General features: G+C 41.9%; 1 protein-coding gene across 9 annotated transcripts in view; it reads right to left on the reverse strand.

Moving 5' to 3' along the window:
- Nucleotides 1-25040, reverse strand: part of elavl4 (ELAV like neuron-specific RNA binding protein 4) — a 77649-nt gene that overhangs the window by 19792 nt on the left and 32817 nt on the right. For 6 of the 9 annotated variants that reach the window (XM_039607498.1, XM_039607501.1, XM_031733181.2 and 3 more), the window contains 4 exons: nucleotides 22864-22950; nucleotides 18393-18639; nucleotides 5460-5563; nucleotides 1784-1937 (listed from right to left, as the gene is read on the reverse strand). In XM_039607498.1, coding sequence (XP_039463432.1) covers nucleotides 1784-1937; nucleotides 5460-5563; nucleotides 18393-18639; nucleotides 22864-22950 — 592 coding nt within the window. The remainder of the gene's footprint in view (nucleotides 1-1783; nucleotides 1938-5459; nucleotides 5564-18392; nucleotides 18640-22863; nucleotides 22951-25040) is intronic. The other 3 variants (XM_039607500.1, XM_039607502.1, XM_031733184.2) reach the window with 1 other exon arrangement.

A 25040-nucleotide genomic window follows, 5' to 3' on the forward strand; every position in this document is an offset into this window, starting at 1 on the left:
TATGTAAAACCTTAGATTTTAAAGAGGCTGTATTTTCTTTTTTGACTGTTGCAGCATTACATTTGAACATGCTAAGTGGTCAACTTTTAAACTGATCCTGTGCTAGACGAATGAGTACAATGATTAATTTAGCCTCTTGTGAACCTAGCCTCCAGCGAATGCACTGAGAGTTGTTTTAACGACGGCATGTGTCCTGAGGATAAAATCTAAAAATCAAAAACACAGTTCTGTTACTAAGCATATGTCGCCTTGCTGTGCAGCCGTGTGGTGTTTTACAGGGACTCCCCTGGCTTTAAGCTGGACGGTGGTGTGACAGGTCTGTTAGTTAAGAGATGGGCAGGAGATTTGCCCCATCATCTAAGTGTTTATGGATAAGGCAGTGTATCTCTTCCACCTTTAACTTCCATTTCCATCCTCATAGTGTTTTCTCTGCTTCCTCTCACTTCACATTCCCTTTCCTTCCCCGTCTCTGCTCATCCTCTTTTTTTCTGCCTCTTCCGTCCTCATCTGCACTTTCTCATTCTCCTTTTCTCCGATCCTTTGTGTTCACTTCCTCTGCTTTCCCCTCTCCTCCTGTGCTCAGTGCATACAGACAGGCGTGGACTTCACTGCCAGCAGTGATTTATTCTGCTTAGGCAAATGAGTGTGGCTTACAGCATGCTGCTCCCTTTCTGCTTCATCAGTACACATTGCAAATAACACTGGAGCAGGTTGGAGCCTGTAGGCACACACACACATCCTGAAATGGATCTAAGAGAAATGCTGGAGGGGTTCTTCTGCAATACAATGGGGTGATGTGATTCATTCCTGCGTTCTGGATGTAGTGGAATGTGTAACTGAGCATGAGACTATGCAATTCATGCCTCATGTTATTACTATTTTTGCCGTGGCATCCCAAGCAGGGGTCACATGCAGAAAAATTACCTCTTAAGGTCACTTACTCACTAGAGCTGGAAGTATGACCGAAATCAAAATATTTTTCGCACATTTGCACATCATAACATGACTAACATTACTTTAATTGACAGTTTCTTACTAATTTGAGCTGCATGAGAACATTTTTCACTTGTACTAAAGAATTATCTTATGAACTCCTGTAGTTGGAAGTTTTGTTGAATTTGTTGAATTAAAAAAAAGTTATGACAGATGTCATCGTGTTTGGGAACAGCTGTAGAAAAAGATTCTTCTGTTTTTATTTTGATTAATTGATTCAGATTTCTGTGACTCTTTCACAAGTTCTTTACTTACATGACTTCTACGGCCAAAAGGGTTTTGGGTATCTGCACAACATTTTTTATGAACATAAAGAAGCGCAAAATGCAAATTAATAAATGCTCTCTTCGGTCACATCAATGCTGTCATTGCACTGGTGTGCCAATCACAGGAAAACATGACAACACCAGCTTAAATGGCGAGAAGCGTCCTCTGGAAATTACATTATTATCTGAACGGTGCAGACTGACTGCACAGCACTTCATAACTGCAACCACGGGATTTTTATTTGATTTGTCTAGTGGTGACTGAAATAAATAATGAAAAACATCGAGCTATGCTATTTCAGTATTCCTGAATCTGGTCACACTGTCGAGTGAAATGTGACACAAAAATGTTTTTAGAATAAAGCACGAACGGTTGCTATTTTCGCTAAAAATAGAGAAGGCAATGACGAGGCAATGGGGAAATTCTGTAAACTTCCACATAAACAAGAGAGTATCAATTTATAATGGCTTCATGTGCCTCGGTGTTAAAGTGAAAGGGAGAGGAGGTGCTGCCCCATGGATACCTGTGACCTGGTCGACAAGGATACGGGAGGTGATGATGCGTCCGTACTGGGAGAAGAGCTGCTCCAGCTCCTTCTGGGTCATGGTCTTGGGCAGGCCGCTCACATAGAGGTTAGCGTCACGGATGGAGGCTGAGCTGGGTCGCGCATATGACACCTGTGGGGAAAAGAAACAAAGTGTAAGGGCTTTTATAAATAAATTAGAGCTTCGCTGCTTTATTACGCATAAAAATCATAAACAAGATTATAGCGTTAGAGGTGCGAGGCTCTCATGTGCGTGTGTGTTGTGGATGGGCAAGGATGCGGATCACTGGATCCACAGGGAGGAAAATGTGACTGCGTTTTCTGAGTACACCTTGCCTTAGGGATTATCATTGTTAGGAAAAGATTTAGCTGCTTAGAACACTGGAGAGATAACACTTCACGCCTCCCCCAGTCTTTGCAGAAGGAGATGGAAACTTTGCTCCCCTGAGTAGAAACCACAGGTGTTTTACTTTGAAAAGGCAGCTCAGGCAACCAGGAGAAGAGGATTCTGACTTTGTCCAATAAATAACTACAAGACAAAATCATGCTGCTGATGCTGTTCTGGGTGAAAATATGAATGAATAAAAAAGGCTAGAGGCAACATGTTATAGTGGCAGGCATCAGTTTTCATTAGACTATTTAGTGAATGCATTAGCATTTCCTAAAGATGCTATTTGTGAATGTCATGTCTAATTCCTGGAACTGAATAACTGTGCTGCACAGCTCCCGCCTCAAGTTCTCCACCAGTGAACTTCCACCATCTTCATTTGTCGATCCGCTGCGGTGAAAGTTGTGTAAATCCCATTACTACCGCTGCTGACTGGAGCAGCTTTCCCTTGCAGTACTTTCATTACCTCTGACATGTGGAGACATAAGTCATCAAATAAGGTTAAAGTCAGGCAAATATTGTGGATATACGCAGTCATATCCTTGAGCAACAGCATGGAAATCCTTCTGAACTCTTACAGTGAGAGAATAAGATTGGGAACAGCTGGCTTTCCCCATGTCTCACTTTTCTTTCACACATCTTCGTCTTTAGCCTCTCCTCTGTCTTCCTCTTTCCCTCTGCATCTCTCTCCTTTCCGCTGCCTGAATATTTTCAGTCTGCTTCCTTCCTCTTTCTCTCTCTTCCAGATTCTGCCTCTTTTTTCTGCTCCCCTTTTCTCCTCTGTACAGCTCTCCCTCATTTTCTCTCCTTGTCAGCCAACTCCAGATGTCTAATCCATCAACACCTCCTCAAGCTGTAAGCGGTATTGTGTACAAGTGTGGTGCGCTGCGTGTCTGACGCAGAAGTGGGTACGCGTGTGCAAGAAAGTTAGAAAAACTGTAAGTGTGAAGATTAAAGTGAGTATAAATGTGTCTCAGATTATGTGCATGCATGTCACTGTCAGCTCCTTTCACCTTTGGCTTTCTGCTTCCCCTCACACCTCGCTAGGAAAGCTGCATCGCAGCCATTGCTGACAAAATCTGAGGTGTCATGGTGGAGGAAACGGCGGCAGCGAAACCAACTCGAAGACGCTTCGCAGAGACACGTCGCCCGAGAGCATGTGAATCTCTGGGCCAAGCGTTTCCTTAGTAGTGCAGTGGCAGAGAGTGGGAAGGGTGTGACATGAAAGAGCGACAAACTTAATTTTAGAATTACCGCGCTGCCTTTTAATTTACCTTGTTACCTTTAGGGTTTTTCAGTCTGTTGTGGAGAGAGAAAGCAGGGAAAGAGAGTAGTGGGAGGGAGGAAATGAAGTGTGAAAAAGAGATAGCGCTAGACAGAGATGCAGGGTTGTCTTCTGTCATTATGAAGGCCGCCTTTATCTCACGAACCACTTGAGGCAACCTCTTGTGTCGTGAGAGTGTGAGAGTGAAAATCTGTGAACTCAAACTGCTATAATAAAAGACTTCACAAATTGCACACTGTGTAAACAAAATTTAACTTCTACCCATTTTTTAAAATTCGTAAAAAGCTTGTTTTTACTTAAAAGCACTCCGCACTGTGTGAGATTCAAAAAGCATCTCTGATAAAAACAAACAGGCGCGTTAGTCAGACTCAAATGCACGACTGTGGTTCATGAGTCTACATGGCAAATTGTCTGTTGCAGTATTAATAATCAAAATCATATTATATATTTTCAGCTTTCCTCGATGTTCTATTGTTTAACTGCATTTCTCAATTTGGAAAAAAATGCCTCTATCTATGAGAATATCATGAATGTTGTGCAAACACAACATTCAGCTTGCAGTATTTTTAATACTAGCAAACTGTAACTTGATTCGTCAGTTCGTCTTGTAAATTGTAGCCACAAGATGGCATATGCATGCATTTTTAAAAGGCATGCAAATTCCTTTTAAAAATCTTTTAAAATATTTAAAGATCCTCTTAACAAATGATTTGAATATTTATTACTACTTTTGTACAAAAACAGCACTGGAGGAACCTTAAAAAGAGCTAATACGCAACAAAGCTAGGGAGGAAAAAAAGTAAGTGGAATTAAGTGAAAGAAATAAAGGATTTACAATAAAGTAATAACTCAAAAACAAGCAGTTTAGCAGCTGTTTGGACTAGCTGATACTGAAAGCCACTTTGAAGGGTGGTGCTCCTCTAATGGGGATTTGTGCAGTCGCACACACAAGCTTGTACAGTCTCTGGTTTTTAGGTAGTCATGTCTCTCAAGGAGCCCTGCTACGAGGAAACTGCAGCTCAGTTGGAACACACGCAAAAATACAGACGTAGACACATCAACCCGTAAACATCTCATCTGTACATATATATTCACTAATACAACACATTTACTCTATAAAATCCACATTTTAGACATCACACACAAACTATATATGAGGCTCTTATTTTTTACATTCGATACCAAGCCAGACAGTTTATGCTGTCCAGGGAATGGAGGGATTCCCCGTGGGATTCCCTATTTGCAAACAGGCTAATCCCATCCTATTAGATTAGATTAGACTAGATTAGATTGGATGACAGAAAGAAAGAATCCAGGGATTACCACAGAGCAACAGCTTACTGCCCAGCTTAAAACAACATATCAGCAGGCACAGAGCACAGAGGATGACGGCAGAGGATATGAGGGGAGAAAATTAGATTAACAGGAAGATTGATACGCTGTAAAACATCTGCTCAAACTATTACTTGTGAGGGTTCTTTAAAATGTGTTTGGAGGAAGAACAGCGCAGTACTGAGGCTGATATTACTGCTGTGACAACCACCATCGAGCCTGCACATTAGTCATGCCATTTAGAATGCAATAACAGAGCCCTCAATTATTTTGGACAATATGATGATTGATGTGTTTCTTCCCTTTTATTCAGCGATATCTATAATTTCACCTTTACATTCTGACATTTAAAAAGCAATTAGCATATCAACCATAGTCACAAGCTTTTTTTAATGTGTCTCTTTGATTTAGATGGTCTTTTTCATTTCTGACGCTCATTGATGTTAATCCCATCTCACCCTCCAGCACATCCGCTAACAGCATCACTATCTAAAAGGGCTCTCAGAAATTAAAGGCAGTCTTATAATTTAAGTTTAACACGACCTCCACAACTTTAAATTACTGAAATCTTTTTGTCCAAAGAAGACTTTTATTGCTTGTCTGGTCGTTATGTAAGAGACTGCGTCATAGGCATGCATGGTGTGATTTACCTTGATTGTTTTGGTCTGAAGTCTGAGTCCATTTAACGTGTTGATGGCTTTCTCTGCATCCTTTGGATCAATGTAGTTGACAAAACCGTAGCCCAGACTCTGTCCTGAAATGCCAAAAAGAAAGGAAGCATTTTAAAACGTGTTCGCAATCCAGGTGTTTATGTTTCAGTAAGGCCTTGCCTTTTCAGCAAGACAATGCCAAACTGCAGGATGGTCATACTAATGATATGAGTTCAGGGGCTATACAGTTTTATATATAAGGCAATACTTGGATTGCTGCCTTCCTATATATGTTCCCTGCTTGTAATGAAACATGCTGGTCGTCCTCTTCGTCCACAAGGTTACTTGTTGTTTTCTGTTCCATTTGCCCGAACTGAAATTGGCAAAAGAGCTTTTGTCCATTTAGCACCCTCTGCTTGGAACGAACTGCAGAACGACTGGAAAATGACAGAATTCATTTCATTAAGTGCTTTTAAAATTAAACTAAGAATCCTTGAGGCCAAGTCCATAGCATGCAACTGTTTCAATTAGATTGTTTGTCATTTTAACAGAATTTTATTTAGTATTTTTCATTTATTTTTGCATGTGTGTTGCTGCTGCCTGTGTTTAATTGAGTAATTTTTGTAACTGTGAGACACTTGCTGCTGCCTATCTTGGTCTTGGCCAGGTCTCCCTTGAAAAAGAGGTTTTTAATCTCAATGGGATCTTCCTGGTTACATAAAGGTTAAATAAAAACAAACAAACAAATAAACAGGACTCAGCATCTGAGAAAGGTGGAAGTGATGTCAACACAGTTGCCCAAACTGACAAATTAATTAAAAGGGGTTAAATGGCCTGTAATTGTTTGTGTTTTTTAAAATTTAGTTTTTTTTGTTTGTTTTGTTTTAGAAATGAAGTTGTTTTAAAAGTTAGCGTTATTTTGTTTGTGCATTAAAAAAACAGCCTTACCACAACAACCAGTTGTTTTGGTGCTTTTCTTTGGAACAAGCCGCCTGCTAACCTGAGATCAATTGCACCTGTGCATACCTTCAAAAACAGACCCAAAAGCTTTTTATTCACACATGCTCACACGTACTAGCTGTTTTTAAAAATTTAATTTCAGTTTTCATTGCCTTATTGCATTTTGGTTTTTATCTTCTGTGTTGAGCATGCTCAGTTTAGATACAAAAATGCCATTATTCTGACCATCACCGGCCTGATCCCGGGTGTCTCCTGAAACAGAATAAGTGAAATGAAATCTAATCGGTAGACGCCACTTTTGACAACATGCATCTGTGCCTGGAAAATCCTTCACAACATACATGTGCCGTCGTTACTGCCGACAAGATCAAAGCGACTCCTGCCTGGAGCACCGCGTGTTTTGATGTGACTTTTTTTGTCACGTGAAGGCTGCTTTGTTGCCACGGCTGTTCAGATTTGTGCTCTAAAACATTTAATGAGTGAGACATTGTCTTTCCAGGTCTCTCTATATGAAAATAAAGGCATAATAAACACACTGAATACCTAAAAAAAAAAATTGCTAGTTAATTATGGTGTAATAATGCACATAACAAACAAACAAGAAAGAACCTATGTGTTATTTCATGCCAGAACAGTCTTACTTGGTGTGTTGCACTTCTCATTATTATTTTTTATTGTACTCGTGTTCTTGAGCTTGAGGGAATTTAAAGTGCCGAAGCATCCATTTGAAGTTACTCAAAATATATGTGTCAACTAGTGAATGCCTAAAATGTAATGCGATAAATGTTACTCAAATTCTCTCTGAATTATGACAGCGAAACTCAGCCTAAGCAAATAAAGTATCATAGAAGGTACAAACAACATATTTGTTACTGTCTTTTCAGCTGTGCAAAACGAGAGGAAAAATACCACCCCCACTTCCCTCCAAGCTCAAAGTGTCTTAGACAGCAGACTCCCTTTGAGAGTGAAGCGGGCCTGACATCTCCCAGTGTTTCCCCAACAGATCAAGCCTTTCAACGCGCTTAGGACTTTAAGCGGACGCCTCTAGCCGCCGGGGCGTTCAGTCGGCTAGTTTTCCACAAACAGGCCCCATCCACTAACGCCACACACAAGCACAAAGAATCCCAGCCAGTTTAAGAAGAGCGGCATGCACATATTCATGCTAATGGGAACAGACAGCGGTTAGTCAGAGACAAAGTGAATCACAAAATATGGAGCATGGCTGTTTCACAAAATAAATACATTTGGGCTATGGATATCACGGCGCAGAACAGCTCAGAAGCAAGCAGTGTAAGGGCCAGGAGGGACTTGTAGTCCTAACATCAAACAGCTGATGATTTTCTCTTCTTCTCTCCTCTCCTCCCTCTTCTCCTCTGGATTAACTGTGGATTATCAGACACTCTATTGTTAATTAAAAACCTGCCATCCTGGGGAGACTACTGCTATTTATAACTACCCATCCTCTTCTCGCTCTCTTCTTCCTCTCTGACTCTCAGCTGACATCAGGTGGCAAGTTAAGAAAATTAAGCATAGCTGGGAAATTATTTTTGGGGCTTCTAATGTTTTATTAAATAGTGTACACAAGAGACTATGTATAATGAAGTGAAAGAGAACATTTGGCAAAAGTAATTAACTGAATGAATTAAAATAAAGCATAGCAAAATTGCCCATAAACTGTATTCTAAATAACCCAGTAGCATCTCTAATAACGACTGCTCATATGTGTATCAATTCAATTTACAGTGAAATTCCAGATGGGTACAGTTAAGTGCCTGCTACGGAGATCACTCTTCTATGGTGTTTGCTACCTCTCTCGCTCACTTTCCCAGCACCTTCCTCACCCCTCTTCCTCATCTTCAACAAGAAATGTTGAGGTTCGACAAGCACAGCCACCAGAAGGTGCTGGCAAAGAGCACTCGTGCAGCGCCATTGAGATGGGCCGGCTGTTTGAGTCATCCAGTCAGACAAATGGGGCCAAACTGGCAAGCATGGATGCTACCGCTGTGAGGGGGGGGGCAGTCACAGTGTGGGAGGTGCGCATGCATGTGTGTGTGCACAAGTTGGGTTGGAAATATGGGTAAGCACACATGTGAGTGAGTAATAGATGACACTTTTACTACAAACCCACCACTATATTTACTTTGATTACACCTCTGAAGACTGTGGTTTTCAGCAGCTGCTACTATATGTAAATGATATTTGCGTGTGTTTGCATTTTAATTGGGTGTGTATGTTGTATATGAGCTCAGGCTGGTGTTGGCATATCCTCCCGCCCCCACTCGCGTCTTCACTCCTTCTTTGGCAAGGCTAAGGGCCTCTGGGGCCGGAAGGAAGAGGGTGGGAACGAGGCTCACTGGCTGGCATCTTTCCCCAGGTGAACAAGGAAAGGAGGGTAGACAGAGGGAGACATCTGCCTGCAGCATCAGAAAATCTCCAGGAGGGGATTCCACCCACCGTTTCCAGCTTGCTAAGGAGCAGCTAACAGCAGGGAGCTGCCGGCAAACTGCCTGGCTGCCTGGAATTTGCACGGATTGGCAGAAGATGCAATGCCAGTGCACCACACTGGCAGATGTACATACATGTGCACACATCTAAACGTATAATCGCTCAATCACCGCAAACAAATGCAGGTAGTAAAGTACGACTTCAGGCCAGAACAGTAATAAGTGGAGTGGTGGGTGGCTAGCGATTAAGCGCGCCATTGCTGTTGCATTTTCTTAGTTTTTCGGGTAATGTTAGCAATGAAAAAATCTCAATGCTCTGCAGTGAATATGGACGCAGAACCATGCAATAAATAAAAAAGTGTGTGCAGTTCTATCTGTAACCTGCAGTACGATACACATGCAGAAGCAACGCACCATGCAGCTGGTTTTCAGCCTGTCGCAGCACCTACCGTGTACACCTCAACACTGCTGAGCAGATCAGCACCACATTTGGATCACAGCATCAAAGTTCTGCCTCAACGTTCTCACATTAATAATGGCCGAGGACCAGTTAACTTACTGGAATGCAAGGTCAGCCGAGAGTAAACCAAATACAAAGATGATTCTTCTAATACTCTATCCACATATTTCCAAAGATTGTGCCTATTGCCACTTTTCTTCTAGTTATGTCATCAAAGTTCTTCTTCACTGCTGCTAAACACAAATAATGTTATAAAAAAATTCAGCTTAACGTTATAAAATGTGGTTGAATGGTTTAGAATAAACGTATGAGACATTTAAATTATTTTCGTGTAACAACTTCCAGAGAAAAGTCTGGAAACTTAAGAGATATTTGATAGGCACAAACTTTTTATACTGCTGGAAAATTACATAATCAGTGCATCTAAAGGGAAAATAGAGAAGCTATTAAAATGGCATGATGAATAGCCTCTATCATGGTTGTAGCTAACAGGAAAATCTGCCTTCTGTTGATCAATTTGCTTAATAGATACACTGACTTATATATTTTAAATGTCAATTAAAACCAAGAACCCAAATGATGCATTGGTCTTCATAATGGCCTTTTAATGAGGTAGATACTCGCCTTTGATTTGTCAGCTGCTCACACTGCCATTTGTGCAAATTCTCCAGCATTTCTAACGACTTAAGAAAATGCTTAGCAGCAATAAAAAGAGGCTTCTTAATAAAAATTATGTTAATTTAATAATGGCAAGTCCCAGAATAGCACATGTGTAATATATAAAATCAAGGAATCCAAGTTGTTAACGGTATTTATTGTGCATTTGCCAAAAGCTGTCATTACATACTGTATAAGCTCAGGTACCCGTGCAGTGCTTTATCATTTTGTGCCACGCGTCCACTTTCGCTAACAGCCTAACCACATAGGATGGCAGAGTGAAGGAGTGGGGGCTAATTTGAACCCACCTCCACTCTTTTGGTAGACCTTTTTGTGCAATCTGACATAAATTGTATAGGAAGGTGGGCATGTTTTTCAGTGGTAAAAAATCACCGCTATTTCTAGTGAGGAGCTCTTTGGTGTGTTGGCGAGGAGTTATGACTAAGCCATTATTTGTTTCCTGAGGAGCAGCAGGTTGCCCAATGTGTGAGATGAGAAAATGAGTGTGCTTCGAGCGGGTGTCCTGCCTGCTGGCACCGCTATGTAATTTCACCTCTCCTTTCCCCTGTTCGCGCGCATGCATATGTACACACCAGAAGATGCAAGTGTGAAAGCACACTACCTATGCAAAATGACATACAAGTACCTAGGTATAGTACATAATGGGCACACACCAAAGACAAGTAGATGTTTCAGTGAATGTAGAGCTATATAATCAAGTTGGACAAAAAGGTATTCACCAATGACACTGTGAGATACACCGCATGGTGCACAATTATTTGCTGTGAGATACACACAGAAACAAACTCCTGTTATTATTTTCTGCCTTTTGTTCTATTATGTGACTAAAAGCCCTGAACTGCAGACATGAAAGCATCTTCATCATCATCTCCTGCTATCATCAGGCAAACGCACTATACTCTTTGATGTGAAGTGGACGCTACCGAGGGAAACACACAGCTGTATGAACTTTCTGTTTTACAGTGTATCTGTGGTCTATTGTTCCCCACAATATTCTCTGGAATAGTGCAGTTATTAATCAAAAAGTTCATTTGAACTGCTGTGTTGTCAAAACAGATGTAAGCTGGAGCCGAACCAATTTGTAGAGCCGACGTGTTCAAATCCTATTAAATTCTTTATTTTTGCCTTTAGTTCTTTTGCAGTTTGTGACTTTCAGTGAAAATATTTTATGAAAACAGAAACTGAAAATCTAAATATTTTTACTGCATCTATGTGAAAGAATCCTTACAGCCTTTCTATAAAAACACTGTTCCCACAGTTCCACTTGTGGACTGCAGCTGAGTCATGGGAGGACAGAAGAATGAAAGAGGGCGAGGGGGATTTGCAGTGTGCAGGAATCATCAGAACTATGATGTTAACACACCTTGAGAGGACCGGCTCCCTCTCCACAGAAACTGGCAAATCTGCTCGGTCAGTCTTAAATTTCGAGACATTTTAAGATGAGGCCAAAGGACGAAAAAAACATTTCAATTTGTCAAACTAAATGTGTCACATTCGCTGCTTGCGTCGTCTCTCATCCCTGACGTTTTGACCCTCGCTGCTGCAGCAACTTGAGGTAGTGCTATTTTTGATAGGCCAGCATTCCCCAACATTTTAAAAGGTGCCCTGTCACCAGCTTCATGTCAAAATACACTTCAGTTACCTTAAAGACTCTCAACCGCATAGGGCATGGGGAGGGGTTAGCAGAGAATGATCACAAAGGGAACAAACGGCTGCCTTAGAGCAGTACAGTAAGTGTATATCATGTGGCAACAGCCCATTTAAATAACTAAATTCATAAACAGAGCCACATCCCCCGCACGCACGTATCTACTGTAGATCCCTCTCCCACTCACTCATTCAACACATCTTTTCCTCCTGGGTTGCCAAGGTAGCAGCCACTGTTGCAGTCAGGAAGCTCCCACTCTTAGCTCCCAAGGCCCTGCTTACACCAATACACACACAAACACACACATATACAGACACACGTAAACCACCCCCTCATGGTGGCTCCCAGAGCCTTGGGGCCAATGGACTGAAGCCTGAAGTGTGTGGGCTGGTTGGCTAGCTGCACAGCTGAGAAACAGGAGACGAGAAGCCCCCTTTAAGACTCGGATAACCCTGTTATGTCAGGATTGTAGAGCCCACCCTGCTGTACCTGCTCCTTCTGATACTGAACAGAGTCGCACCCTACCAACAGTTTTGTGGCTCAGATTTGTGGGGACGAAACGATTGTCCCCACATGGGTATATCTCCTGCCTAGGCACAGTGCACTCAAGAGTGGAGGATTGGAGGGCAGGTTAACCAGCCTTGAGGCGCATTCGGCCTCTGGATTCGAAGTCGGCATAAGGGACAGTCACAACCTCTTTGTTCCATGTAAAGGGCACTCAAAGTGAAACGGGGAGGGACAGAGGCTGTCTGACATGAGGGTCACAAGAGGAGTGGTGCAGCCAGGCAAACTCGGGATGTCCAATTCTGGGTCCCGAGCAGGGGGCGGGAGGAGATTGAATGAGGGAGGGTGCTAAGACGGGGGAGACAGGACATTCTGGGACCTGGGACTCTGAAACTTTAATGTGTGTCTGCCTGCGTATGCACCTCTGAGCCTGGCAGGTCTCTTAATACCTGGCTTTGGAGATGTCAAATCCTTTTTTCATCTCTTTCCTTGTCAGCTTTGTTCACGCTATCTTCAGCCTTCAGCCCGGTTCAGGTTCAGATAAATGAAACCTGCATGTGGGATATAAACACTACACCAGATCTCCCACAACATGATTTCAGTAAGGATTTGAAAAAGTGTGTAATGGTTTGTCACCACATGGAAAAACCTGCGCTTGTGTGATTTAAGTTTTCTGGAAGGTATAAACGGCAAACAAAGAAATAGCAGGTGTTTTATTCCTATCACTCTTGTATTAATGTAGAAAAATAGCTTGATTAGCTTTGCCCCCGAGTATGTCATAAATGTATCTATTTAAATATATAACCTGATGTTTATAAACTGAATATCTATTTTGCCCCCTTATGCAAGTGCAACCATTACGTTCTTGCAGATCGCGGTTAAAATGTATGTAACTAATGGAAATGCGCTCCCCGGCTTCTGCATACAAAGCAAGCCAAATCCAACTAACCTTAAGTGGGTTTTGTTGGGCTTTTTAGCAACTACAGTTCATAAAATGTATGCATCCTTATGTAAGAATAGATTTCAGTGCATAGTTCTCGAGCTGCTGTCTGTCAGAGGTGCTCCAGCTTGAACTACTCCACATCTGACATCACAGTCCATCTATTTTTCATGGCCAACATCTGCTTGGCTTGCTACATTGTCACTACGATTTGCATCAGCTCCCCCGATTCCATGTATAAAACCAACACATGGAAGGTGACTAGAGTAGTGCGCACAAAAGGCTTCAGTCAGTGTGCTTTGGGGATGTCTTCACAGGGTGCGATGTATTTCATCTGCACAAACACAATGAAGCATATTAAAGGTGAGGCGTTTACTGCGAAAACCTGAAAAATTCTGTGGCCGCATGGGAAAATAAAAACGGCACCACAGGCAGCCAGAACGGGGCCAACGACTATTTAAAGTAAAAGTAAAATATTTAATCTGTCCCCACAAAATAAGACTTCCGAGCTCTTGGCTAGTGTAATAATTGGCACGAAATGAGGATGCAAAAAAAGGGCTGCCTATAAAAGTATAACCCCACTGCAAACCCTACTCCCCTCCCTAATGCAATCAATTCTTGTTCCAGCATGAAAAGCTATTTTCTTCTTCTCCATGTCATTATGAAAACAAATGCATTCATTTCTACACCAGAAATGCAGCTGATGCAGAAAAATGATCCAGAACAATGCCTTACTGACAAGGATCAGTCAATTCCATTTCTTTCTGTGTGCATATGGCCGTGTGTAGATATTCGAGAGTGCTGATTCAGTGCAGTGCAAGGTCTGCATGGATCTTTTCAAGCTATCCATAAAGGACCGTGTATCATTTTTTCTTATGTCTAAGAGGCAGAGCTTTCAGATGGTGAATAGAGTTTAAATAAATAGAAGAAACACAAACTGGCGTAAGTGGAAACATTTACAGTGCCGAGTCTGAAAGCCATTGTGGATTTGATGTAAGCATTTCTATACGTTTCTACTGCACAGAATTAACTGTAACAAGAACAACAGGTTATATCTTTAAGAGCACAGAGCCAGGCAGGACGTTTACAGGCGGAAGCCGAGGAGCTAGGTGCGTGTAAGCTAGACTTAAATAAAAGATTAACCTGCATATCCCCTGTGTGTTACGAGAGCACCAGGTAGTTGTGCAAGCAGGCAAGCTGGTAGGCGTGCGGGGAGCAACAAAGACACCCAGAGGTGGCTTTTCTACCAGCTGAAGTCAGCCGGGGTGACAGACGGAGCTGAAGTGTCTACGCCTGCCTGAGCCTCACACCGTCCTGCCGTCATTGGAGCTGACAGGAGCGAGTCCACAGGAAGCTGAGGTGACGCAGAGGACCTGTCTGTCTCATACCTCTGAGAGGTCCGAGTGCTCACACCTTGTCAGCGAGCACTCACAGGTTAGCTGAAATGCAAACACTGGTGGTGGGAAGCAGATGACACAAATGCTGATTAATCAAGTAAAAAGGAAACCAAAGAAAGACTTGTGGAAATCCTTAGTATTGGGCGAGAGTCGAGAAAAAATCTAAAGCGCTGGGATTTTAAAAATTCTTTATTAATTCATGGATAAGTCAGTCCTCATCAGCCTATAAGCATTATAGCCTGATCAAGACAGACTTATCCATGAATTATAGTATAAGGTCTTAATACCTTATAGCCAGATTGTCACGATCCTGGGTCTTTTGACCCAGCGTCTTGAGTTTTAGTTATGGTTTATGTTTAAGCCCTTCAGGTTTTCTAAGTTCAGTTCTTATCATGCCTAGGTTGTTATAGTTGTTTGTTATTAGATTCCCCTTGTGTCTTCCACCCCTGTTAAGTCTCCCTTGCCCTTCATGTGTTTCATGTCTGTGTCTTACGTTGTCAAGTTCAGGTTGTCATGTCTGCGACTTATGTTTCCTGTTTTATTTTGAAGAGATCTTGTGTTCCTGTGTTCATCGTGTTTACTCTTCCACTGTGACATCGTTATGTTCATGTGTGTCAGCTGTTCCCCATGTGTTCCCACTTCTCTCATTAGCCTCTCGTGTGTATTTAGTCTGTCTTCTCATTCAGTCTTTGTCGGATCGTCTGCGTTGTTCCCATGCCATGTCCTGTGTTCAGGTTTTCATATATCCTCATCATCATCATCGCCATGTTTAGAGTTTGTTTGTTTTTCTACTTGCCAGGGTTTTTCATGGTTCATGTTTCCTTTCTAGTTTACCCAGTTTAGGCTATTGCTTAGTTTGCGTTGTTTTCGCCCTTTTATTTTGTACTGTTCTGTTTGCTTTAATAAACAGTTCATCATCAGTTAAGTTTGAGTTTTAGAATGTCTGCACCTGGGTCCATTCCTCACACTCCACGCAGTTCACCTCGGCAAACTGTGACACAGATGGAGACTGGTTTATCTATTAATTAATAAAAGGATTTTCTTACATTTAATTCCTTTGGACTGGCAACAACAATACTGATTTTCATTAATAATAATCAGAAAGTCTCAATATTTTGTTTACTCTCTACTTGACCACTGAGCCTATCCTTTAAGAGCTTCTGACTGTTTAACATTTTCTTCCTTTTCTTCCAGGACTATAGCAATTTGCCTTTTTCTGAGAAATGTTTGCTTAAAGTGAATTTGAAATAGCTGATACAAATGTACCAGGGAATCTAACCACTCTTTCTTGTGTTATGAACACCAAATACACTGGAGGAATATTTCAGTCTTGTAAGGATTAAATTTTTAAACTGTTATCCAAGTGCATTTCTGAATAACTCTGTGAATTTATTTAAATTCTTACACTTTGTTCTAGACTCGTGTTCCACACACTGAATATTAGAATATGAAGGCAGCGATGCCTCGTAAGAGCCAAACTCTCATCAAGATAGACCGCTCTCAAGTTTCAGTCAGAAGTTTATCTTTTTTTTTCCTTAAAAGTATATGCAGATATTTATGACAGCTGAGAAAGGAGGGGTGCAGGGTACAGGTGTATGTAAACCTAAAAAGTGGTCTCTTAACTCTCCCACCCTCCCTCTCGAAAACCTGGTGTAGTCTGTTAATGATTTGGATGACTGTGAGAGAGCATGAAGCCTCTTGGCATTCCCTGCTGGAAGGGATCTGTACTTTGTTAGCCTAAAAGTTTGCACGAGAAAATTGCACCCATGGGAGAGCAAAACAGGCATCCACCGTGGTGGGGAAATGGAGGGGAGGGCAGGATTTATTTATAACTTTTTTTTGCGTTGATGCTAAGTCATCAGACCGATATTCTACTGCAGAGAAGCAGAGCAAATGGTTTAGAAGTGAGCAAACAAACATTTCTACCTCTCTCACCGTCCTGCATTTAGGGCCCGAGTAGGTTTACGGCAATTTGGTTCGTTTTCAAACTCTCTGCAAATATCTGTTGTTAGCTCGGTTCCTCGCTGCTGCTCGGAAAATCACACTTAAGGGAAAAATCAGGTGGAGAGAGAATATGGTGATAGTGATGATGACAGCTTGTGGTATCCCGGCGTTATTTTTGTACACACCATCCTCCATTATCCTGGAGTATCTGACTCTCAGGCTCCATTTTGTGGCCCATTACGGCAGAAGAGGAAGATGGTCCTAAAGAGGAATCATACTTCAAAGGACGGGCAAGGAAGCGGCAGCGGTCGGGTCAGCGGCCGTCACCGGTTCACTGTCAAAGCTGTCATTTCGACTGGCCTTTCAGTTGTACTTAATCTGTTATGGGGAGTCTAATTCTATGATTATATTTGCATATGTATCCGTGTATGTGTGTTTACTCTCTTCCCTTTAGCTGCCGGCTTGCTATCCGAGAATGGCTTGGTGATCTCGACTGCCTGCCTAGTGCTCTTTAATGAGATTATCAGGAGAAGAGTGTCAGTAAGTAGGATCTAAAATGAAAGCCATTATGGAGCATTATCACAGAGCTCCACCACCCCGGCCCCCCCGATCCATCTGCTGTACGGCCACCCACACAGCCACTACACCCAGATTACAGCCGTGATTAGCACCGCAAAGTGCTGCTTAATTTAAACACCTCTGGAGAACATGTGGCACTTTGCTGCATTGCTGATTCGCTGCGCTTGAACACACACACGCGCGCGCGCGCACGGAGGGCAAAGATGGATTTCTCCTTATAGACAACGCATTCTCTCAAGTGCTCGAGTTATTTCGAGTGACGCCGGACCGAAGGCTTGTGTGCAACTCTGAAGTGTTCGTGTCATATTTGATTTCTTACAGGTGTGTACATTCAACACACAACTGACTGTTGCGTCTTCACCTACCTTTGATCTCGCAGCGTGCGAGGAGTGATGTAAGCTTTGTAATGTTTGTCTTTCTTAACAGCTACTATTGTTGTCACACTTTCTTGACAACAGCAAATATGAGGAAAGATTAAAGGAGCATATAGGAAAACTTAGACAACGTGAAAGTGAAACGTGTGTTGAGAATTGACAGATGTGTGCAGAGGCCGGACTTCTTTCTCACTGACGCGTCCAGTTTAAATTTTCAGAAGAGAAAGCAAAGCCTCTTCAGCTCAGTCAGAGTGTAGTGACTCACCTTGTATTTCCCCTTTTCTTTGGCCAAACAGCGAGTGTGTTTACATGGACACGAATAGGCCCATTATGAAGCTTATCCTAGTTTTTAACATGCATATTCAGAAACTGACATGTACTTGGTTATGCAGGTATACACCTGCATATGTGCAAAATAAACATACTTTCCCAGTTGTTAATACAGGATGTCGTTTATATTTACATGCAATGAACTTTAGTTTTAATACCTGTGATCACACTTTAAAATAACTTCACTGTGGTTATTAACCTGACTTGCTCCACTATAGAAATGGGAAAACCTGCATCCTGTAGCCGACTACGTCAAACTTGAAAAGTGCAGAATTTCAGATACTTTCGGTGTTGCCATTGTTTGTGTTTCTATTTATTTGGGATCACGCGGCTGAAGCATCACGGGCACGGGTAGTCAGCAGTATGAAGATGCAAGGATAATCATATTCACATGCACTGACAAAAAAAAAGAAGACTATTTAAATAACCAGGATACTTACGTCCATATAAACACACTCATTGAACTGCATAATATCCTGATTTTCTCCTGATTTTTATTTCGACTACATCACATATCTATTTTTATTTTGGTGAAACCCACTTTTAAGACTCACTGGGCACACCTCAAATTAGAGTCCAAATTAGCGGGATCTTTTCCTAGTTTTTAAAAAGTTAATATTTGGGAAGCACAGCATCAGTATCCCAGTGCACCACAAAGAAGTCTCAGTTTTGTACCTGTGATCTTATCGCGAACCAGCTTGCAGGACTCGATCTCGCCGATGCTACCGAAGAGGCTGCGGAACTCTTCCTGGGTCATGTTCTGGGGCAGGTAGTTGACAATGAGGTTTGTCTTGCTGTCGTCGTTTGTTGGGCCGGTCTGCATTGGTGAGGGGCAGCCACGGCTGTTGTTGGTTGGCCCATTCGCTGTGGTTCCTCCTCCACTGGGGCCATTTGTCACTGGAGCCTCCATGTTACTGATGATCTGGAGAAGTGAGGAAAAAGGGATACACCACGAAAGGAACCACAGAGAGAAAGGGTAGGAAGAGACAAAGAGATGTGGCCATCTTTAACAACATTTTCGTATTAAGTAGCTGCAACACTGTATGTGCAGTAAGCCTTACAAGACTCTGATGATTTTCCAAAATGTTATTTTGAAAAATTATATTAAAAGTCTCAATGAAAAGAAAGGTTATTTAAATATTTTAAAAGAGCTTTGTGCCAAAATACTGTGCATCCTACAGCCTTTGCTGTCTGTAGGATGCACATCTTGATTCTCTTTGAAACAATGAGACACTTCAACATTAAAGAACTGCAATGAAAATTAGATTTTACAGTTAATATCAGTCAGTTAATATTCTTCTGTGGAAAAAGTAATTACACCCTTGGCTTTAAAAAAATCGTATTAATAGTAGTAACTTTTTTAAAATATCATTGCCTATAAGACATTAACTAGACTAGCTCAGTAGGTAGAGTGGTGGCCCCGTGACCAGAAGGTCGGGGGTTCGAATCCACTGAACGGCTACCCTAAGGTACCCTTGAGCAAGGTACTGTCCCTACACACTGCTCCCCGGGCGCCCGATGGCTGCCCACTGCTTCACTGAGAGAATGGGTTAAATGCAGAGAGGAATTTCCCCACGGGGATCAATAAAGTATACATTAAAATTTGTGATGGTACTTTCATCAGTTTTTCTCCCTACATGTTCCAGATGTTTGAAATCCCTCCAAATCATTTCAGAAAGATTCAAATCTGAGCTGTTTTATTTTTAAATCCTCTTTTCTATAACCTGCATTCTTTTGTAACTTAATTTCTTCTTTTTCAATTTGCTGCATTTCATTCTCTATTTCATATTTTTACCATGTTGGAAGGTCTACTTCCAGTTCAACTTCAAGTTTCGGGCGGATGGTCTCAAATTATCTTAAAGTGCTCTTTGATTTGATGTGATTCATAGTTGGATCAATAGATGTGAGCACTATTTAAAGACAAATTTTGTTATTTTTGTCTTTGTGATTAATGTGTTTGTCTTCTTAAAAAATGAACACGATTAAAATTTCAGTTTTACATGTCATATGTCCCGGTACTACTCTTTGCCTCTTATTCCTGCCTTTATAACTGACGGTTAGGTGATGAATATATACATTGCAGATAAGGGTGATAAAACTAATTAATGTTCTTTTCAGACCTAAAAAATGTGACATTAGCCTTGATCAGCAAAAAAAGGCCTGTGTGTGAGCAGTAATGCTGTCACCAGGTAATTAAAATACACGATCAACATAAGTAAACCCTTGCACGGAGTCACAAACTAAATATGCAGTGAAAACAGTGCACACACTACATTCACCGTATCTAAACACTGAGAAATAAAACAAACGGTAGACACAAAGAGGATAAACAACTTAATATTCATGATGGCAGTAAAGCCTCTCTGAAACGTTCTCTGATAGCTACTGAGGTTGTGGGAGGGGGCAGCAACAGGGGCAGCCCTTCAGCTAGCGATCTGACTGCTGATGCTGCTGCTGTGACAGAGAGAAGTTTGCATTTTCAAATCTGGCTTTTGTAGAGCATCTCAGGATCAAAGTGTTCAAAGAGGAACTGTGAGCCTGGTGTAAGTGTGAGAAAACAGGGGAAAAAGGGTGAGACGGAGTAAGAGCCAGAGGGGGAGGTATTGCACTTTGCTTCTCTAACACTAAGAACACATTTATATTTATCAAATGCTTATCCTAGTGACTATTCCAACAAAATGCAAAGGGAGCTTATATAAACATTTGCATAAAGATAGTTATTTATCAAATTAATAGCTTAAAAAAAACTAATTTGAGATGGAGACAATGCTGATGAGTTTCCCTTGAATCTGTCTCACACGTAAGCACTTGAGCGTTTTACTTTTAGAAACAATAATGATGTTGATGCTGCAAAAAGAGTCACGAAATCTACTGCAAGACTCTTGAAATCATGAAACTGGGCAAAAGCACCGCAAATGACCTAACACACTGAAACCCAAATTAAGATGCAAATATTCTTTAATCTCATTCAATCAAATTTTTAAAGTCATCACTCAGATCTCTTCTTTCCCCTGCTAAGCTATTCAGCTTCCAGGCTATTTTTAACTATTCTTAAGTACACGCAGACAGCCTGCACTTGGAAGCAGGGCTAGTATTAGCAAAGGAGAGACGACACTCGAGTCGTATTTCGCTCTATTTCTGGATTATCAAAAGGCCGGACCTGTGTTCTAATAATATATCTCAAAGCAGAATTTAAAAATTTCCCAGTTTGTCCAGAAATAGTTTACGATGCGTGCACTTTAATCGCTCTGCTTTTATCTGTCGACGTGTGGTAATAAATGAAATGGCAGATGAAACCGTTAACTGTTGAGTTACCGTACAAACACCACTAACATGTTATTAATAATATACAATGTGATATAATATTATAATTAAGCATGCATAAAATTGGCTGAATTGGTAAGTAAAGTGAATTCAAAACAGATGACCTAGAAAAGTCAACAGTACATTTTAATGAGGAGTTGAGAACAACTAGAGTACAATGAGCCTGTGGTTTTTATCCGAATCTGTAAAACTGTGAGTATTTCTACCTCCTACCAACTAGACCAATAAAATCTTAAGGGATAGGACACGGCTGCTCGGATGGGTTAAAGCATCCATTTCTTCCCTGACCTTTAATATTCTTTTTATCATTCAGTATCCTTCTTTTCCTCTGTCTAGTGTTTAGTAGCAGCACCAAAAACACGTCAGCCTTAAATCTGCTTCCATCTTCTTATTTTTAACACACACACACGCGCCAGCACACGCTTTCATGTATTTGCAGTCTGTGGCATCTGCAGTGAGTGGAAGAGGCACGCACTCAAAGGCACACACAATCACACATACAAAGAGAGAACAATGGCTCAAGCCCACAGCAGAAAACAAACAGACAGGGAGATGTCTAAAAGCTCTCAAGATGAGAGCTGCATGCAAATTGTTCTTTTGACAGTATCCTTCCCTACTCACTCACCACTCTACCACAACACAGATACAGAGACAGACTGAGAAAGACGGGGGGAGAGAGGGAGACTGAAGAGGAAGGAGAGAATAGCATCTAGCCATAACAGAGTTGATTGGAGAGAGCCTTATTAAATCTGTTTACATTCCCTGCTGGGCTCCATTCTGTCAGAGAGACTTTCAACTCCATGGGACGTTTTCTGAGGAGGTTTTTACACCAAAATGGCTGCCTCTAATTAACAGGGACCTGCCGAGTACCAGTAGCCAATTATATTCCTCTCGTTGTCCCTGCCCACCAGCATTTGTGCTGCTCAGCAGTCCACTTCATGTTGGTTGTGAACACCCTGGCTGTCCCTGCTCTCCCACTGTGGAGCCTAGTGCTGAGAACAGACTCGCTGCATGTCCTGCTGACTGGGTACAACACATAGCCAGCACTCACAGGCTCTCCGGCTCGAGATGCGGCTTCTTTTACTCACAAGTTATCCTGCTCCTTGTGTAGGAGGCCGAGCCAGCGCCAGCGCTTCTGGCTAAAAGTAATGCATCTAAACTGCGTGCAGCTGTTGAAAACATATGAAACGGATGTGAGAGAGCGTTAGAAAAGAGCTGATATAAGCTGTCGCCATTAGGATGAAAAATGTCAATACCCGTTCGCTGTATCGAATAGATTGGCTGGACTACATCAGTGACGTTACAGTCATCGTTTAGTTAAAGCAAAGCGCAGGCTGAGGGACGTATCGCTTTTACTTTTAACGGCTGCTCGAATCCTCGACGCAAGAGAGAAAATCAAATTAAAAGCCGGATATAAGAAGGAGCAAATTGAGTAAGACTTTAGGAAAGCAGATGTCTTTTAGAATTGCCCACATTTGCAGCTTTGCATGTTAATGGAATGGTAAATAACTGTTTTTAAGTACTAAAACGTAAATGGTTCCATGTAAACTGAGAAAATATGAGACATCAAAGTGCAACACTCGTTAACGGCTTCCTAAATTATATGCACAGGATCAACGTGTCAGCTTTTCACTCTTCTGTGCACAGCCCCCTCTACCCTCGCAGCCCCGTCCATCAATCTCTGCTCAAGTTCCAACTGTCTCAGTCAGCAGCATCACCGACCAGTGTGCATTTATGTGAACACAGTGCAACATCAGATCATATTACTTCATGGGTGTGTAAAATGGCTGGGCCATCCATTTGGCAGCAGTAGTCTCCTTACCATCTTTGGCTGTGTCAGCAATCCCTTCTCTGCCCAGCCCTGGAGCTGTGGGAGCTCTGCCTGACGCCACTGTGTCTCTGTCGACCCCTATGGAGCGGAGCACAGGGAGGGAGGGATGCACAGCCCACCGTCAACATCATACACTCACTTTACAAGGTTAGGGTTGTAGTGGGACTTGGGGAGTGGAGGGGTTGAGGATGTTGAGAAAATGGCAGCTCACTAGAAAAACACAGTTGCACCTTTGCAGTCCCCATCAGCCGTAATAAAACAAAGACAGGTGGCTCAGGGGTTTTCGTATTTGTCTCTCTGTTTAGTTTCTCGTTTGTCGTAACGTAACGAATTCAAATGCTAACACTGGATTTGATGAGACAGAAATGTGGCCGAATCTATTATTTCTTTCATTTATTAAAACTGACACGAGCACCTTCGGAGCCAGCAGAATAAATCCGAATGTGTGTTGATGCTGGCAGATTGGTGTGGTGACTGCAATGACCTTGGCAGGGTTTATAATGAGGGTTTCCCTCTTGCTCTCTGTGGGTAAACAAGCCTGTGGTTGAAGAGACAGAAAATGCCACAAATGAGCAGGAAGTCTGTTCGCTGGCTCTCCAGAGCAGGGGGCTTAAATGCCTGCAGCTATCTACAGATGCTACAACAGCCAATTTAGCAGGAGAAGAGGAAGAGAGGAGGTATGACCTCTGCCTTCATTTACTCCTTCAGAGGGATGAAGAGCGGGAGTGAGGGATCAGATGGGAGGAGGTAGAAAAGGCAAGGGCTGAGTAATGGGGAAGACATTTCCAATACTTCAAAGAAAGGGAGAGACAGAGGTGGGGGAGGAGGAAGAGAGTCTGTACATGTTCTGTTGTCAATGTGTCTTGTAAACTTAGGCAGGAATGCATAATGGAGGTCTAAATGAGAGTGAACTGTCAGCTTCAAAGGAGAAAAAGAAGATACAGAGGGGCAGAGAGGTCAGGGTGGAAAGGAGGACAAGAAATATAGCTTCTCCTTGCCGACTGACAGAGGCAAAAAATGCAGATTTTTTGGGATCGTATGGGGGGAAAAATCAGTTGAGCCACCTTTTGTTTTAATATGGCGAGGACCAAAGGGTTGCTGCTGAATATCTGCAAATCTGACTGGGACAAATTGATGACAAACATTTTTTTTGTGTTTCAGGCTTTTAGTTATGCTAATGTCAGTGTCATGCAGGTGTACCAAAGCCAGTAAGCGTGTATTTAAAATCATTTAAGAGAGTCAAGAGTGGGCAGTTGGAGGGATAGCAACTCACCCACATTAGTCACAACTTAAAACCACCACATACAGTATCGTGGACCAGCATTCATCTCATTAGGAGGGCAGAGGGCAACATACTCTACAGTCAATTTAAAACAAATGTCCCAATAAATGTAAAGTTAAGTAGCTACCCTGAAAAAAGGAAACGTTAGGCAGAGGTGAAACATCCAAATCTTTTTCACCCATTCTGCAAAGCTTTTTATTTGACATTGCTGTGTGCTGCAGCAAGCAGACAATGCAGCGTTATCATAGCATGTACAAATGTGGTGATAAAAATGTAAGAAGCAGCAAGCAGATGTACATGAGTCAATTTAAACAGCTAACGCATAGTGGAAGGGTGCATAATGCTGGCAAAAGGAATATTACATTTTCTTAGAAGTGCATCTCATTTTGGAGACACTGCTCAGTGCTCAACCATTCGATAAAACAAAGGAAGTCTCTCTCACTCACACACACACACACACACACACTTTCATTTTTCTTCGTAGTCTCACTGTCCTTGTGTTTATCACATGAACACACGTGTGTGTCTTCTGATAAAATCTCAAATAACACTGGAATAAGAGCGCAATGCAATTACATTCACCAACCATTGAGATGAAAAACTGCTCATGGATACATTTTCAATTATTCAGGGAATACATTTCAGTCTGTGCTCAGATGCTGGGAAAAGTTATTATATAATCAATACACTCTATAACGCCATTAATATTTTATGCCACAAAAGTGCTTCCTGTCTCCTTGGGCTCCCAGCCAGTGGTATCTGGGCACTGCAGTTGAATAGGACGAGCCTTTTCCACCTCCAGCAGGGAAGACGTGTATACATTTGCTTTCCTCTAACACTGGGAAATACACTAGGCCCACACGCAGCTTCCATCCGTTTTAGTCTA

Source organism: Oreochromis aureus, linkage group 23 (genome assembly GCF_013358895.1).
Source record: "Oreochromis aureus strain Israel breed Guangdong linkage group 23, ZZ_aureus, whole genome shotgun sequence".
In the NCBI taxonomy this organism is placed as follows: domain Eukaryota; kingdom Metazoa; phylum Chordata; class Actinopteri; order Cichliformes; family Cichlidae; genus Oreochromis; species Oreochromis aureus.